Genomic DNA, 15236 nt, shown 5'->3' with positions numbered 1-15236 from the left:
GCACACTCGCAGAGAGAGGGAGAGAGGCACACTCGCAGAGAGAGGGAGAGAGGCACACTCGCAGAGAGAGGGAGAGAGGCACACTCGCAGAGAGAGGGAGAGAGACACTCGCAGAGAGAGGGAGAGAGGCACACTCGCAGAGAGAGGGAGAGAGGCACACTCGCAGAGAGAGGCGCACTCGCAGAGAGAGGGAGAGAGACACACTCGCAGAGAGAGGGAGAGGCACACTCGCAGAGAGAGGGAGAGAGGCACACTCGCAGAGAGAGAGAGGGAGAAAGGCGCACTCGCAGAGAGAGGGAGAGAGGCACACTCGCAGAGAGGCGCACTCGCAGAGAGAGGGAGAGAGACACACTCGCAGAGAGAGGGAGAGGCACACTCGCAGAGAGAGGGAGAGAGGCACACTCGCAGAGAGAGGGAGAGAGGCACACTCGCAGAGAGAGGGAGAGAGGCACACTCGCAGAGAGAGGGAGAGAGGCACACTCGCAGAGAGGCGCACTTGCAGAGAGAGGGAGAGAGGCACACTCGCAGAGAGAGGGAGAGAGGCACACTCGCAGAGAGAGGGAGAGAGGCACACTCGCAGAGAGAGGCGCACTCGCAGAGAGAGGGAGAGAGGCGCACTCGCAGAGAGAGGGAGAGAGGCGCACTCGCAGAGAAAGGGAGAAAGGCGCACTCGCAGAGAGGGAGAGAGGCACACTCGCAGAGAGAGGCGCACTCGCAGAGAGAGGGAGAGAGACGCACTCGCAGAGAGAGGGAGAGAGGCACACTCGCAGAGAGAGGGAGAGAGGCACACTCGCAGAGAGAGGGAGAGAGGCACACTCGCAGAGAGAGGGAGAGAGGCACACTCGCAGAGAGAGGCGCACTCGCAGAGAGAGGGAGAGAGACACACTCGCAGAGAGAGGGAGAGAGGCACACTCGCAGAGAGAGGCGCACTCGCAGAGAGAGGGAGAGAGACACACTCGCAGAGAGAGGGAGAGAGGCACACTCGCAGAGAGAGGCGCACTCGCAGAGAGAGGGAGAGAGACACACTCGCAGAGAGAGGGAGAGAGGCACACTCGCAGAGAGAGGGAGAGAGGCACACTCGCAGAGAGGGAGAAAGGCGCACTCGCAGAGAGAGGGAGAGAGGCACACTCGCAGAGAGGCGCACTCGCAGAGAGAGGGAGAGAGGCACACTCGCAGAGAGAGGGAGAGAGGCACACTCGCAGAGAGAGGGAGAGAGGCACACTCGCAGAGAGAGGGAGAGAGGCACACTCGCAGAGAGAGGGAGAGAGGCACACTCGCAGAGAGGCGCACTCGCAGAGAGAGGGAGAGAGGCACACTCGCAGAGAGAGGGAGAGAGGCACACTCGCAGAGAGAGGGAGAGAGGCACACTCGCAGAGAGAGGGAGAGAGGCACACTCGCAGAGAGAGGGAGAGAGGCGCACTCGCAGAGAAAGGGAGAAAGGCGCACTCGCAGAGAGGGAGAGAGGCACACTCGCAGAGAGAGGCGCACTCGCAGAGAGAGGGAGAGAGACGCACTCGCAGAGAGAGGGAGAGAGGCACACTCGCAGAGAGAGGGAGAGAGGCACACTCGCAGAGAGAGGCGCACTCGCAGAGAGAGGGAGAGAGACACACTCGCAGAGAGAGGGAGAGAGGCACACTCGCAGAGAGAGGGAGAGAGGCACACTCGCAGAGAGAGGGAGAGAGGCACACTTGCAGAGAGAGAGAGGGAGAAAGGCGCACTCGCAGAGAGAGGGAGAGAGGCACACTCGCAGAGAGGCGCACTCGCAGAGAGAGGGAGAGAGACACACTCGCAGAGAGAGGGAGAGAGGCACACTCGCAGAGAGAGGGAGAGAGGCACACTCGCAGAGAGAGGGAGAGAGGCACACTCGCAGAGAGAGGGAGAGAGGCACACTCGCAGAGAGAGGGAGAGAGGCACACTCGCAGAGAGGCGCACTCGCAGAGAGAGGGAGAAAGACACTCGCAGAGAGAGGGAGAGAGGCACACTCGCAGAGAGAGGGAGAGAGGCACACTCGCAGAGAGAGGCGCACTCGCAGAGAGAGGGAGAGAGGCGCACTCGCAGAGAAAGGGAGAAAGGCGCACTCCCAGAGAGGGAGAGAGGCACACTCGCAGAGAGGCGCACTCGCAGAGAGAGGGAGAGAGACGCACTCGCAGAGAGAGGGAGAGGCACACTCGCAGAGAGAGGGAGAGAGGCACACTCGCAGAGAGAGGGAGAGAGGCACACTCGCAGAGAGAGGGAGAGAGGCACACTCGCAGAGAGAGGGAGAGAGGCACACTCGCAGAGAGAGGCGCACTCGCAGAGAGAGGGAGAGAGACACACTCGCAGAGAGAGGGAGAGAGGCACACTCGCTGAGAGAGGCGCACTCGCAGAGAAGAGGGAGAGAGACACACTCGCAGAGAGAGGGAGAGAGGCACACTCGCAGAGAGGCGCACTCGCAGAGAGAGGGAGAGAGACACACTCGCAGAGAGAGGGAGAGAGGCACACTCGCAGAGAGAGGGAGAGGCACACTCGCAGAGAGGCGCATTCGCAGAGAGAGGGAGAGAGACACTCTCGCAGAGAGAGGGAGAGAGGCACACTCGCAGAGAGAGGGAGAGAGGCACACTCGCAGAGAGAGGGAGAGAGGCACACTCGCAGAGAGAGGGAGAGAGGCACACTCGCAGAGAGAGGGAGAGAGGCACACTCGCAGAGAGAGGGAGAGAGGCACACTCGCAGAGAGGCGCACTCGCAGAGAGAGGGAGAGAGACACTCGCAGAGAGAGGGAGAGAGGCACACTCGCAGAGAGAGGGAGAGAGGCACACTCGCAGAGAGAGGCGCACTCGCAGAGAGAGGGAGAGAGGCGCACTCGCAGAGAAAGGGAGAAAGGCGCACTCGCAGAGAGGGAGAGAGGCACACTCGCAGAGAGAGGCGCACTCGCAGAGAGAGGGAGAGAGACGCACTCGCAGAGAGAGGGAGAGGCACACTCGCAGAGAGAGGGAGAGAGGCACACTCGCAGAGAGAGGGAGAGAGGCACACTCGCAGAGAGAGGGAGAGAGGCACACTCGCAGAGAGAGGGAGAGAGGCACACTCGCAGAGAGAGGCGCACTCGCAGAGAGAGGGAGAGAGGCACACTCGCAGAGAGAGGGAGAGAGGCACACTCGCAGAGAGAGGCGCACTCGCAGAGAGAGGGAGAGAGACACTCGCAGAGAGAGGGAGAGAGGCACACTCGCAGAGAGAGGCGCACTCGCAGAGAGAGGGAGAGAGACACACTCGCAGAGAGAGGGAGAGAGGCACACTCGCAGAGAGAGGGAGAGAGGCACACTCGCAGAGAGAGAGAGGGAGAAAGGCGCACTCGCAGAGAGAGGGAGAGAGGCACACTCGCAGAGAGGCGCACTCGCAGAGAGAGGGAGAGAGACACACTCGCAGAGAGAGGGAGAGAGGCACACTCGCAGAGAGAGGGAGAGAGGCACACTCGCAGAGAGAGGGAGAGAGGCACACTCGCAGAGAGGGAGAGAGGCACACTCGCAGAGAGGCGCACTCGCAGAGAGAGGGAGAGAGGCACACTCGCAGAGAGAGGGAGAGAGGCACACTCGCAGAGAGGAGAGAGGCACACTCGCAGAGAGGGAGAGAGGCACACTCGCAGAGAGAGGGAGAGAGGCACACTCGCAGAGAGAGGGAGAGAGGCACACTCGCAGAGAGGCGCACTCGCAGAGAGAGGGAGAGAGACACACTCGCAGAGAGAGGGAGAGAGGCACACTCGCAGAGAGAGGCGCACTCGCAGAGAGAGGGAGAGAGGCACACTCGCAGAGAGAGGGAGAGAGGCACACTCGCAGAGAGAGGGAGAGAGGCACACTCGCAGAGAGAGAGAGGGAGAAAGGCGCACTCGCAGAGAGAGGGAGAGAGGCACACTCGCAGAGAGGCGCACTCGCAGAGAGAGGGAGAGAGACACTCGCAGAGAGAGGGAGAGAGGCACACTCGCAGAGAGAGGGAGAGAGGCACACTCGCAGAGAGAGGGAGAGAGGCACACTCGCAGAGAGAGGGAGAGAGGCACACTCGCAGAGAGAGGGAGAGAGGCACACTCGCAGAGAGAGGGAGAGAGGCACACTCGCAGAGAGGCGCACTCGCAGAGAGAGGGAGAGAGACACTCGCAGAGAGAGGGAGAGAGGCACACTCGCAGAGAGAGGGAGAGAGGCGCACTCGCAGAGAGAGGGAGAGAGGCGCACTCGCAGAGAAAGGGAGAAAGGCGCACTCGCAGAGAGGGAGAGAGGCACACTCGCAGAGAGAGGCGCACTCGCAGAGAGAGGGAGAGAGACGCACTCGCAGAGAGGGAGAGGCACACTCGCAGAGAGAGGGAGAGAGGCACACTCGCAGAGAGAGGGAGAGAGGCACACTCGCAGAGAGAGGGAGAGAGGCACACTCGCAGAGAGGCGCACTCGCAGAGAGAGGGAGAGAGACACACTCGCAGAGAGAGGGAGAGAGGCACACTCGCAGAGAGAGGCGCACTCGCAGAGAGAGGGAGAGACACTCGCAGAGAGAGGGAGAGAGGCACACTCGCAGAGAGAGGCGCACTCGCAGAGAGAGGGAGAGAGGCGCACTCGCAGAGAGAGGGAGAGAGGCGCACTCGCAGAGAGGCGCACTCGCAGAGAGGGAGAGAGGCGCACTCGCAGAGAGAGGGAGAGAGGCGCACTCGCAGAGAGAGGGAGAAAGGCGCACTCGCAGAGAGAGGGAGAGAGGCGCACTCGCAGAGAGAGGGAGAGAGGCGCACTCGCAGAGAGGGAGAGAGGCGCACTCGCAGAGAGGGAGAGAGGCGCACTCGCAGAGAGAGGGAGAGAGGCGCACTCGCAGAGAGAGGGAGAGAGGCGCACTCGCAGAGAGAGGGGGAGAGGCGCACTCGCAGAGAGAGGGGGAGAGGCGCACTCGCAGAGAGGGGGAGAGGCGCACTCGCAGAGAGAGGGGGAGTGAGACGCACTCGCAGAGAGAGGGAGAAAGGCGCACTCGCAGAGAGAGGGAGAGAGACGCACTCGCAGAGAGAGGGAGAGAGGCGCACTCGCAGAGAGAGGGAGAGAGGCGCACTCGCAGAGAGGCGCACTCGCAGAGAGAGGGGGAAAGGCGCACTCGCAGAGAGAGGGAGAGAGGCGCACTCGCAGAGAGAGGCGCACTCGCAGAGAGAGGCGCACTCGCAGAGAGAGGGAGAGAGGCGCACTCGCAGAGAGAGGCGCACTCGCAGAGAGAGGGAGAGAGGCGCACTCGCAGAGAGGCGCACTCGCAGAGAGAGGCGCACTCGCAGAGAGGGAGAGAGGCGCACTCGCAGAGAGGGAGAGAGGCGCACTCGCAGAGAGAGGGAGAGAGGCGCACTCGCAGAGAGAGGGAGAGAGGCGCACTCGCAGAGAGAGGGAGAGGCGCACTTGCAGAGAGAGGGAGAGGCGCACTCGCAGAGAGAGGCGCACTCGCAGAGAGAGGGAGAGGCGCACTCGCAGAGAGAGGCGCACTCGCAGAGAGAGGGAGAGGCGCACTCGCAGAGAGAGGCGCACTCGCAGAGAGGGAGAGGCGCACTCGCAGAGAGAGGCGCACTCGCAGAGAGAGGGAGAGAGGCGCACTCGCAGAGAGAGGGAGAGAGGCGCACTCGCAGAGAGAGGGAGAGAGGCGCACTCGCAGAGAGGCGCACTCGCAGAGAGAGGGAGAGAGGCGCACTCGCAGAGAGAGGCGCACTCGCAGAGAGAGGGAGAGAGGCGCACTCGCAGAGAGAGGGAGAGAGGCGCACTCGCAGAGAGAGGGAGAGAGGCGCACTCGCAGAGAGAGGCGCACTCGCAGAGAGAGGCGCACTCGCAGAGAGAGGCGCACTCGCAGAGAGAGGGAGAGAGGCGCACTCGCAGAGAGAGGGAGAGAGGCGCACTCGCAGAGAGAGGGGGAGTGAGACGCACTCGCAGAGAGGGGGAGTGAGACGCACTCGCAGAGAGGGGGAGTGAGACGCACTCGCAGAGAGGGGGAGTGAGACGCACTCGCAGAGAGGGGGAGTGAGACGCACTCGCAGAGAGAGGGGGAGTGAGACGCACTCGCAGAGAGGGGGAGAGAGGCGCACTCGCAGAGAGAGGGGGAGTGAGGCGCACTCGCAGAGAGAGGGGGAGTGAGACGCACTCGCAGAGAGAGGGAGTGAGACGCACTCGCAGGGAGAGGGAGAGTGAGACGCACTCGCAGAGAGAGGGGGAGTGAGACGCACTCGCAGAGAGAGTGGGAGTGAGACGCACTCGCAGAGAGAGTGGGAGTGAGACGCACTCGCAGAGAGAGGGGGAGTGAGACGCACTCGCAGAGAGAGGGGGAGTGAGACGCACTCGCAGAGAGAGTGGGAGTGAGACGCACTCGCAGAGAGAGTGGGAGTGAGACGCACTCGCAGAGAGAGTGGGAGTGAGACGCACTCGCAGAGAGAGTGGGAGTGAGACGCACTCGCAGAGAGAGGGGGAGTGAGACGCACTCGCAGAGAGGCGCACTCGCAGAGAGAGGCGCACTCGCAGAGAGAGGGAGAGAGGCGCACTCGCAGAGAGAGGGAGAGGCGCACTCGCAGAGAGAGGGAGAGAGGCGCACTCGCAGAGAGAGGGGGAGTGAGACGCACTCGCAGAGAGGGGGAGTGAGACGCACTCGCAGAGAGGGGGAGTGAGACGCACTCGCAGAGAGGGGGAGTGAGACGCACTCGCAGAGAGAGGGGGAGTGAGACGCACTCGCAGAGAGAGGGGGAGTGAGACGCACTCGCAGAGAGAGGGGGAGTGAGACGCACTCGCAGAGAGAGGGGGAGTGAGACGCACTCGCAGAGAGGGGGAGAGAGGCGCACTCGCAGAGAGAGGGGGAGTGAGGCGCACTCGCAGAGAGAGGGGGAGTGAGGCGCACTCGCAGAGAGAGGGGGAGTGAGACGCACTCGCAGAGAGAGGGAGTGAGACGCACTCGCAGAGAGAGGGGGAGTGAGACGCACTCGCAGAGAGAGGGGGAGTGAGACGCACTCGCAGAGAGGGGGAGTGAGACGCACTCGCAGAGAGAGGGGGAGTGAGACGCACTCGCAGAGAGAGGGGGAGTGAGACGCACTCGCAGAGAGAGGGGGAGTGAGACGCACTCGCAGAGAGAGGGGGAGTGAGACGCACTCGCAGAGAGAGGGGGAGTGAGACGCACTCGCAGAGAGAGTGGGAGTGAGACGCACTCGCAGAGAGAGTGGGAGTGAGACGCACTCGCAGAGAGAGTGGGAGTGAGACGCACTCGCAGAGAGAGTGGGAGTGAGACGCACTCGCAGAGAGAGGGGGAGTGAGACGCACTCGCAGAGAGAGGGGGAGTGAGACGCACTCGCAGAGAGAGGGGGAGTGAGACGCACTCGCAGAGAGGGGGAGAGAGACGCACTCGCAGAGAGAGAGACAAATGCTCACATGAGTCTACACAGTAATTCTGTAGTATATATCCGTACCTTCCTCTTTATAGATCAGCGCTACTCAAATCCAGTCCTCGGGACACAGTTAAACTCCTTTCACACCTTTAATACCAAAATCCTGGGTCTGACCTGGGATTTGGAACACTGTTCCAACCCGGGACAGCCCCCGTTCACACCGCGGCTCCAGCCCGTGTTATCATGCACTTGGGTCTCAAAAACCCAAAGGCTAAATATAGTATCAAGGGTACTATAATGGAAACTACTGAGGAGGAAAGGGATTTAGGAGTCACTATTTCAAGTGACTTGAAGGCAGGAAAGCAATGCAACAAAGCATGAGAAAGGCAAGTCAGATGCTTGGTTGCATAGGGAGAGGAATCAGTAGCAGGAAAAGAGAAGTAATAATGCCACTGTATAGGTCATTGGTGCGGCCCCATCTGGAATACTGTGTCCAGTTCTGGAGACCATATCTCCAGAAGGATATAAATACAGTAGAGAGTGTACAAAGAAGGGCAACTAAAATGGTGCATGGCCTACATCACAAAACGTACGCGGAAAGGCTAAAAGATCTTAACATGTATAGTTTGGAGGAGAGAAGGGAAAGGGGAGACATGATAGAAACTTTCAAATATATCAAGGGTCTTAACAAAGTTCAGGAGGGAAACATTCTTCAAAGGAAGAGAAGTATTAGAACTCGAGGACATACACTGACTGGAGGGGGGGAGGTTCAGGGGAAATTTAAGGAAAAATTACTTCACAGAAAGGGTAGTGGATAAGTGGAATAGTCCCCCATCAGAGATGGTAGAGGCTAAGACTGTAGAGCAATTTAAACATGCTTGGGATAGGCATATGAATATCCTTACAAAGAATTAAGGTTCAAAAAGGGTTGAGATTACCTAAAAGATAAAAAAAAAAGGGCAGACTAGATGGGCAAAGTGGTTCTTATCTGCCGTCAAATTCTATGTTTCTATGTTATTCCCGGGTCAGTGCCATTTACACTGCACATAGGTGCAGTGGCAGCTGTTCTGCTAGCATGCATTGGGGATCCAACTAGGGTTGCCACCTCATCCCTTTAATCCTGGAGACCTATGAATAATACAGGTTCTGTGGCTGACTACTACCAGGTGGAATGCAGGCTTGAATTTAATCAGCCACAAAACCTGTGTAAATCACAGGTCTCCAGAATTAAAGGGATGAGGTGGCGACCCTAGATCCAACTCTCTCTATACTCTAAACAGAACCCAGGTCAGACAGTTCACACTGCCCTTAACCCAGGTCCTTCCCGATTCCAATCTTGCAAGCTACCTGTGTTGGATTCCTGGACCCAGGTTATTTTACAAGGGCCCTTTCACACCGCTCAGCGACCCGTGTTAATTCGGCAATGTGAAAAGGGTGTAACAGTGAAATAATTAGTACCACCTGGGGATATTTTCAAATGTAATGAGTATACCTGTGCTCCAGCAAGGAGATGTGGAAAACATGAACCTGTTCGTGTGTTACAAATTCTATTCGGAGAAAAAACGATGTATTAGTACCATATCCATAACTGGACTATCTGAATCTATACAGTTCTTTCATGTAGTTTTATATACATAGATTTGCAATAGTAAAGATAAGTGCTGGCAACAACTAGTTTTGTTTTGTATCCATAAAGTACATTTATTTTGCAGTGCGGTTGGCACCCTGGACAGTATTGGATTAACTGAGTGCAGGCTCATTTACTATTTTACGTAACATTATTTCACAATGTACTAGGATGGTATGTATGTCCCGATGAGTAATTAGTGCTATGACTTAGCATCCATATTTGTCTCCTTTGTTAGGCTAACCGTGATGAGGCGGGGGAAGATTTTGAGAAAGCCAGTGAGGATGCCAAGGTAAGAATGGGGGATATCCAAGTGTATGCGTTAAACTCTGATTCTTGATGATGTACATTAGAAAGGCATTTGGGAAATTTCAGTACAAACAATCCAGCAAAGAAAATCCGTTTGGGGAGGTTTATAAAGTGTAGGCAAAGTATTCTGCCTATGAAGGAAAGCTAACACCCAGGCCTGCCATCCGAGGGGTGCTGCGGGCACAGCTGTCCCGGCTTCTGTAACAGAAAGGGGAGGGCCCAGGCTGCTCATGCCGCCTCCCGCTTACCGCCGCCGTCCGTCCCCGTCCGCCTGCAGGCTCTCTTGAAAATGTCCCATCTCAAGATGGCTACCACCGCAGAGGAGACATTTATTAAAGATAATAGAGGAGGCTCTAGTATCTTTAATAATGGTCTCCTCTGAGGTGGTGGCCATTTGGGAGGGACATTTTCAATAGTTTTTTTTACTTGAAGCGGCGGAACAGTCTGCTTTGGCGGTGGCAGCAGGGGTATGTGTCCCCTGACAAGGAGCTGAACCCATGATAACGAGCAGGTGCTGCATATTATGTTGACAGGGGCATTAATGTGGGGGCATAATATGTTGTCAGGGCATTGCTGTGTGGGGCATAATATGGTGAACCACTATTATTTCAATTCATTTGACCGCTATCCACTAGAATGTCCCCTTGTTTGCTTGTTGCAACTATATATTAAAGTTCATATAGCAGTGGATACAGTGGCTGGTGCCGCAGCCTGTAGGTATCTCAGGAATATTATCAGTTTTGCGCCATTAGCATAAAGACACAGTAACGCCTGCATCTGTCTCCGACTCGGAATCACCCCCAGTATGTTATACACTGATGGTGGAGTAATTCCTACAATAGGCTTCTCTTATCTCATTACTAGGTAACTTGTGACTAATACCCCTTTTACACCAAAATCCCGGGTCTGACCCAGGATTTGGAACACTGTTCCAAGCTGGGTCAGACCCGGGACTCCCCCCATTTACACTGCAGTGCGGATCGGCACCGTTTACACTGCACCCGAGTGCAGTGTCTTGTGGGCCGGCGCTTAGAGATGTCATCTCCAAGCGCCGGCCCACACTGCAGATCGAGACTCCGAAGCGTCTCGCCGGGGGCAAGCACAGCAATCTGGAAGCTGCTGTGCTGCCCCCAGGCTCTGGCGCTTCCAGGCACCAGACATGGCGCTGCTGTCTGTATAGACAGCATGTGCCATGTCTCCAGCCGCAGCATGGCAACCAGCACGGCTCACGCTGTCTGCATAGACAGCGTGCGCCGTGACCCCCAGCCTCCCGACCGCCCACCGGACACTGCGGTACGGGAGGTTTGCCATGCTGTAAATGGCTGCCGGGTCGGCTGACCCGGCTTACCCATTAACACCGCCTCCTACCCGGGTCTTACCCGGGTCCAACCCTGCGTATATGCCGGGTTGGATTCCCGGGAAAGTGGACCCGGGGTTTAGGAGAAGGACCCTTTTACACCACCTGCAGCCCCGGGATTTCGCGCACTCCCGTGTAAAATCCCGGGATATTTCAGGTGGTGTAAAAGGGGTATAACAGATGTCTCTGACAGGCCGTAAATGCAAGGTAGTTCTTGTAGCTCCTCAGCAGTTAGTGGGCAGTAGGCTGCCTGCCTCTCATTTATCAAGTGAAATGAAGTTGGAACATCACAACTTTTTCATAGCATTGTGTCAGAGTGTAATCTGTCCTCTAGGTGCTTCTACTTTCTAATGATGTGCATGGAGGAACTCTGCAACAGATAATAATATACACAGGAGCATAGCCAAAACGTTGTGGGTTCTATAGCAATGTATTGAAGGGCCCCTGTCCTAGTGTTTCTTGACACACCTCTCCGCAGCAGTTATTAATTTTATGCCCCGTAAAAGTGCCCTAGTTAACTTTCTGAACCACAGTGATGCCCTAGTTTACATTGCAGGGCTGCCAGTACACGTTATGCCACACAGTGCCCCCTGTTCATACTGTGCCACATTAGAGTGCCCTCCAGTTCATACTGTACCACGTTGTAGTGCCACAATTCTTATTAGTGCCCTCCAAATTACAATGAGTAGATCAGATTATGACACATTACAGTGACCTCCAGTTCATATTGTGCCACATTATTGTTGCCTCCAGTATAAATGATGCCACATTACAGTGCCACCTTACCATGATAACATCCACTACACACTCCTCTCACTGAAAATGTAATGTCACACAATCGGGACGGACTGACCATAGGAATCACCAGGAAGAATCCTGGTAGGCCGACGTGTCTGTTGGGCCTGTTTTGTGTGTGGTCATGTAGCTCCACCCCCCACATGACAGGCAGCCCACCGCACTCAGTACTTCATTGTCCCCATTCATTCAGTTTTCCATCTCTGCAGTACAGGAACACTGCCATCCAGTGATGCTGCCATGGCTACACGGTATGGTGTACCTCTTGTGCTGCCCATGTCGGGCCACTTCATAAAAATAGTACTGGCCCACTTTTAGTTCCCAATCCGCCCCTGGTCTCTGACATAACTGCAGCAAAAGACACAAGGAAGGCTACAACTGCATACAGTCAGGCCCTATGAGGAGGGATCCCACCCCCTCAACAGACCCCACCCCCTCATCAGACCGCACCCCCCTTAAGGCTGCTTCCATAAATTTCCCGAGCTGGTTTTCCATCCCAATCCGCCCTTGCACACGATCCAGGCTGGGTAATGGATCAGACCCAATTGCTTATCAGGCAAATCTGGGAAATTCGTATGCAACTTTATTTCCTGGCTCCAGGCCCCCTTAAGTGTCTTGGCCCCATAGCAATGGCACCCCTTGCTCCCACTATAGTTACGCCCATGAGAAGAAAACCTAGAAGAGTCTGTTAGAAGTTACTGTACCCTAAATGAAAAGCTGGCTAGGCATTGCTCATTAGCCTTCTATGTAATTACCACAAGGATCCATGTGTAAATGTTTCTTGTTCGACATCCCATTAAATTGTTTTTGAAACAAATGTCCGTAGCACTGGTGGTACTGCACATGCTTTTAGAGAGGTGGAATGGGCAATAAGGGGGCAATTTAACAAATCACATATAAGCTCTGTACCCTCAGCTAGATAAGCCATGGGGTTTAATGTTTAGTATCCCAAGCTACATGAACTGCTCTACACTAAGAATGGGCATCTGAAGCCGATGGTTAGCAACCATCGATGTTCCCAATCTGATGGATGTATTTATTGAATCACGCAGATATCGGATATCGGGTGCTGCTATCCGATGCCCATCCGATGGCTGACCTTTTTTTTTTTTTTTTGTCTCCAGCTGTGGACACCTGAAAATGGTGTCAGCAGCTCGTAATATGCACAAAGCTCTAAACACAGTATTACCATCAATGGTTATACCATCGAATCACTTGATTTGATGTCAGAAACCCAGCAACCATTCAATGCCAGGCTTCCGATGTCCATCCCTACTCCACACCTCAAGCAACAATACCAATTGCAGCTCCAGGAATAAAATACTGGAGAAAAGTGAAAGTAAACGGTGTGCACGGAACATCAGCAGTTTCATTGTGCGGAAATTTAAAATCAATAGTTTTTAACAACTTTCAAGAGTCTCTTGATCAATCCAGTCACCTGGTGGTGAGGTCACATGGTCGTCAATGCACCAATTGTGATCATTGTGACTGTGCTGCCAATGATGGAATTATTTAGAGGTGTGGTTTTATTTACCTTTTGGTATTGTCTGGAATTCACCTTTCAAATTACAAAAGGTGTTTTCTGATTTTGCACAATTAGCTAGATTATCACTTGATAAGAGTACATGACAGGTCTGTTTATAAACAAGTATCACCGCCATAATAACCGAAGCACAGATCATTATCTCCAGCCCATAGAACGCTTTCTGAGCTGCTGGGGAAAGCCCAATTTAACGAGTTTACTGACAGTCTCTTCTCGAAAGCCAAATCGGTGGTTTCTTAATGTGAAACCATTTGCAAGCAAAACGATATTCAATTTTTTTTTTTTTTTTTTCATTTTTTTTTTCTCGCCTGTGTTTGGAACTTGCCAAACTATCCAATTATTTCGTTCAGCAAGGGCCATTTACAATCTTTGTTTGCCCCCGCAGATAGATGTTGCGCTCCTGATTTTTCAAGTTTACATATAATCCCAAAAAATGTGCATGGATAATATTGAAGAATGTGTTTATTGATATATGCAAGATAATGAATCCTGTTTCACATCGGTGTGGTTGAAGAATCTTATTAGGTTGCACGGCTAGAACCATTGTCTGTGAAAGTGCGACTGACAGGTGACCCACTAAAAAATGCAGGACTGAAACGCCATCAGGAGTCTGAATTTTCCTCCCTTAAAGTTGGGAACGCCCCTGTCCATCAAAACAAAATCTTTGCTTTTCAATGTGGTTAAGACCTTACACCCACGGAGATGCCTAATATATGCTGAAGTGTTGCCGTCCCCTGAAGCTGGCAGCTTGGCTTGCAAATCTACATGGTCCTTTGCAAAAAAATTGGGTGCAACTGCATGAAAGTGCTGTAGGCCTCTGATTTCTGCCCCCTTCTCACCAACCCCCTCATTCCATCCCGCTCCTTCCTTATCCTGCTCTGTTTGCTCATCAATTTTGTTATTCTTAATATAAGACGCTTCTAACTTTTATTTATGAAGACAAGAACTGTCTGATTGGCCAGTTGCCTGTTACAACCCGGGTACACATAGACCCTGTGCCCGATTCTGTACTGCTGTACATGTCTGAGCGCAGACAATTAGGACTCCGACACGCTGGCCAACTGCATTTAGCATCAACACTGCCTCTGACTCCGAATCAGGCCCAGGAGAGTGCAATTTAACCTTTATTGGACCTAACAATGAGGCAGTACAGATGGTGTAATGGTTAGCACTTTACTGCCTCATCACTGAGGTCATGGGTTCGATTCCCACCATGGGCCGAAGTGTGTGGAGTTTATATATTCTCCCCGTGCTTGCGTGGGTTTACTCCGGGTACTCCGGTTTCCTCCCACACCCCAAAAATATATTGTTAGGTTAATTGGCTCCAAAGATTAACCACAGTGTGCACGTCTACATGGGTAGCAGGGCCTGATCAACCAATAGGCTGATCATGCTGCAGCCTGGAGCACAGGATCCTGGGTGGCGGGTGTGAACGTCGCATGCGTCATGACCTCACACGCAGACACCGTACCCGCCACTACCATCAGCCTGCGCTGTTCCCGTTCCATGCTACAGGGCAAGGCCGCCCAGCATGAAATGCTAGTTTAAAAAAAAAAAAAAACTATTTGTATCAGCAAACAATAATTGAATCTGAGGTAAATTTTGAAACATATTTACAGATTTTTATCTGAATATGAGCTAAGAAAATCTAAACGGAAAAATGGGTGGAGGGGGGGGCGGCCACTTCTGTATTAGCCTAGGGCGGCTGAAAGCCTTAATCAGGCCCTGTTGGGCAGACTAGGTGGGCTAAGTGGTTCTTATCTGCTGTCAAGTTCTATGCTTCTATGTGGATAACAGAGGAATTACCCTTCATACACGCCTTGCTGATCTCTCTCTAATTGCTTTCTACTGCATTTTTAATTATTCGTTATCTCTCTCTTTCATACCACAGATTATTGCCTCAGTACTGGTGAGTAATAACTTGTGTGATTTACATTATGACTTCAGATTTAATTTTTTTTTTAAAAGGTATCTAGGGGACGTGCCATACTGATATAACAAACTAGTACCTCAGTATATTGAAATTTCTCACTTCAAATTTAATTTTTTTTACTCACTCACCCCAACGGGTCTTTATTGCAAACAACAATAAAGGAGCTGGGGCTAAAATTCCGTCAGGTAGGATGCCGGCACTCAGAATACGACAGCTGCATCCTGCTGTTTAGAATCCCTGTTCAGGAAGCATGCCAGCCTCACCCTCTTACCCCCTAACCCAAACTCTCCCTTCCTGCAGCCTAAACCTAACAACCCCCCCCCCCCCCCCTCACAGCCT

The 15236-nt window shown here is 54.0% G+C and overlaps 1 protein-coding gene across 2 annotated transcripts in view; it reads left to right on the top strand.

The window, feature by feature from the left end:
• ANXA6 (annexin A6) overlaps positions 1 to 15236 on the top strand; it is a 247982-nt gene that overhangs the window by 206028 nt on the left and 26718 nt on the right. The window contains exons 20-21 of one of the 2 annotated variants that reach the window (XM_063928683.1): positions 9199 to 9252; positions 14856 to 14873. In XM_063928683.1, coding sequence (XP_063784753.1) covers positions 9199 to 9252; positions 14856 to 14873 — 72 coding nt within the window. The remainder of the gene's footprint in view (positions 1 to 9198; positions 9253 to 14855; positions 14874 to 15236) is intronic. The other variant, XM_063928684.1, reaches the window with a different exon arrangement.

The sequence above is a fragment of the Pseudophryne corroboree genome, chromosome 6 (genome assembly GCF_028390025.1).
Source record: "Pseudophryne corroboree isolate aPseCor3 chromosome 6, aPseCor3.hap2, whole genome shotgun sequence".
NCBI classification, from domain to species: Eukaryota; Metazoa; Chordata; class Amphibia; order Anura; family Myobatrachidae; genus Pseudophryne; species Pseudophryne corroboree.
Note: the sequence above shows the minus strand (reverse complement) of the source record. Positions and strands in the feature narration are given on the sequence as shown.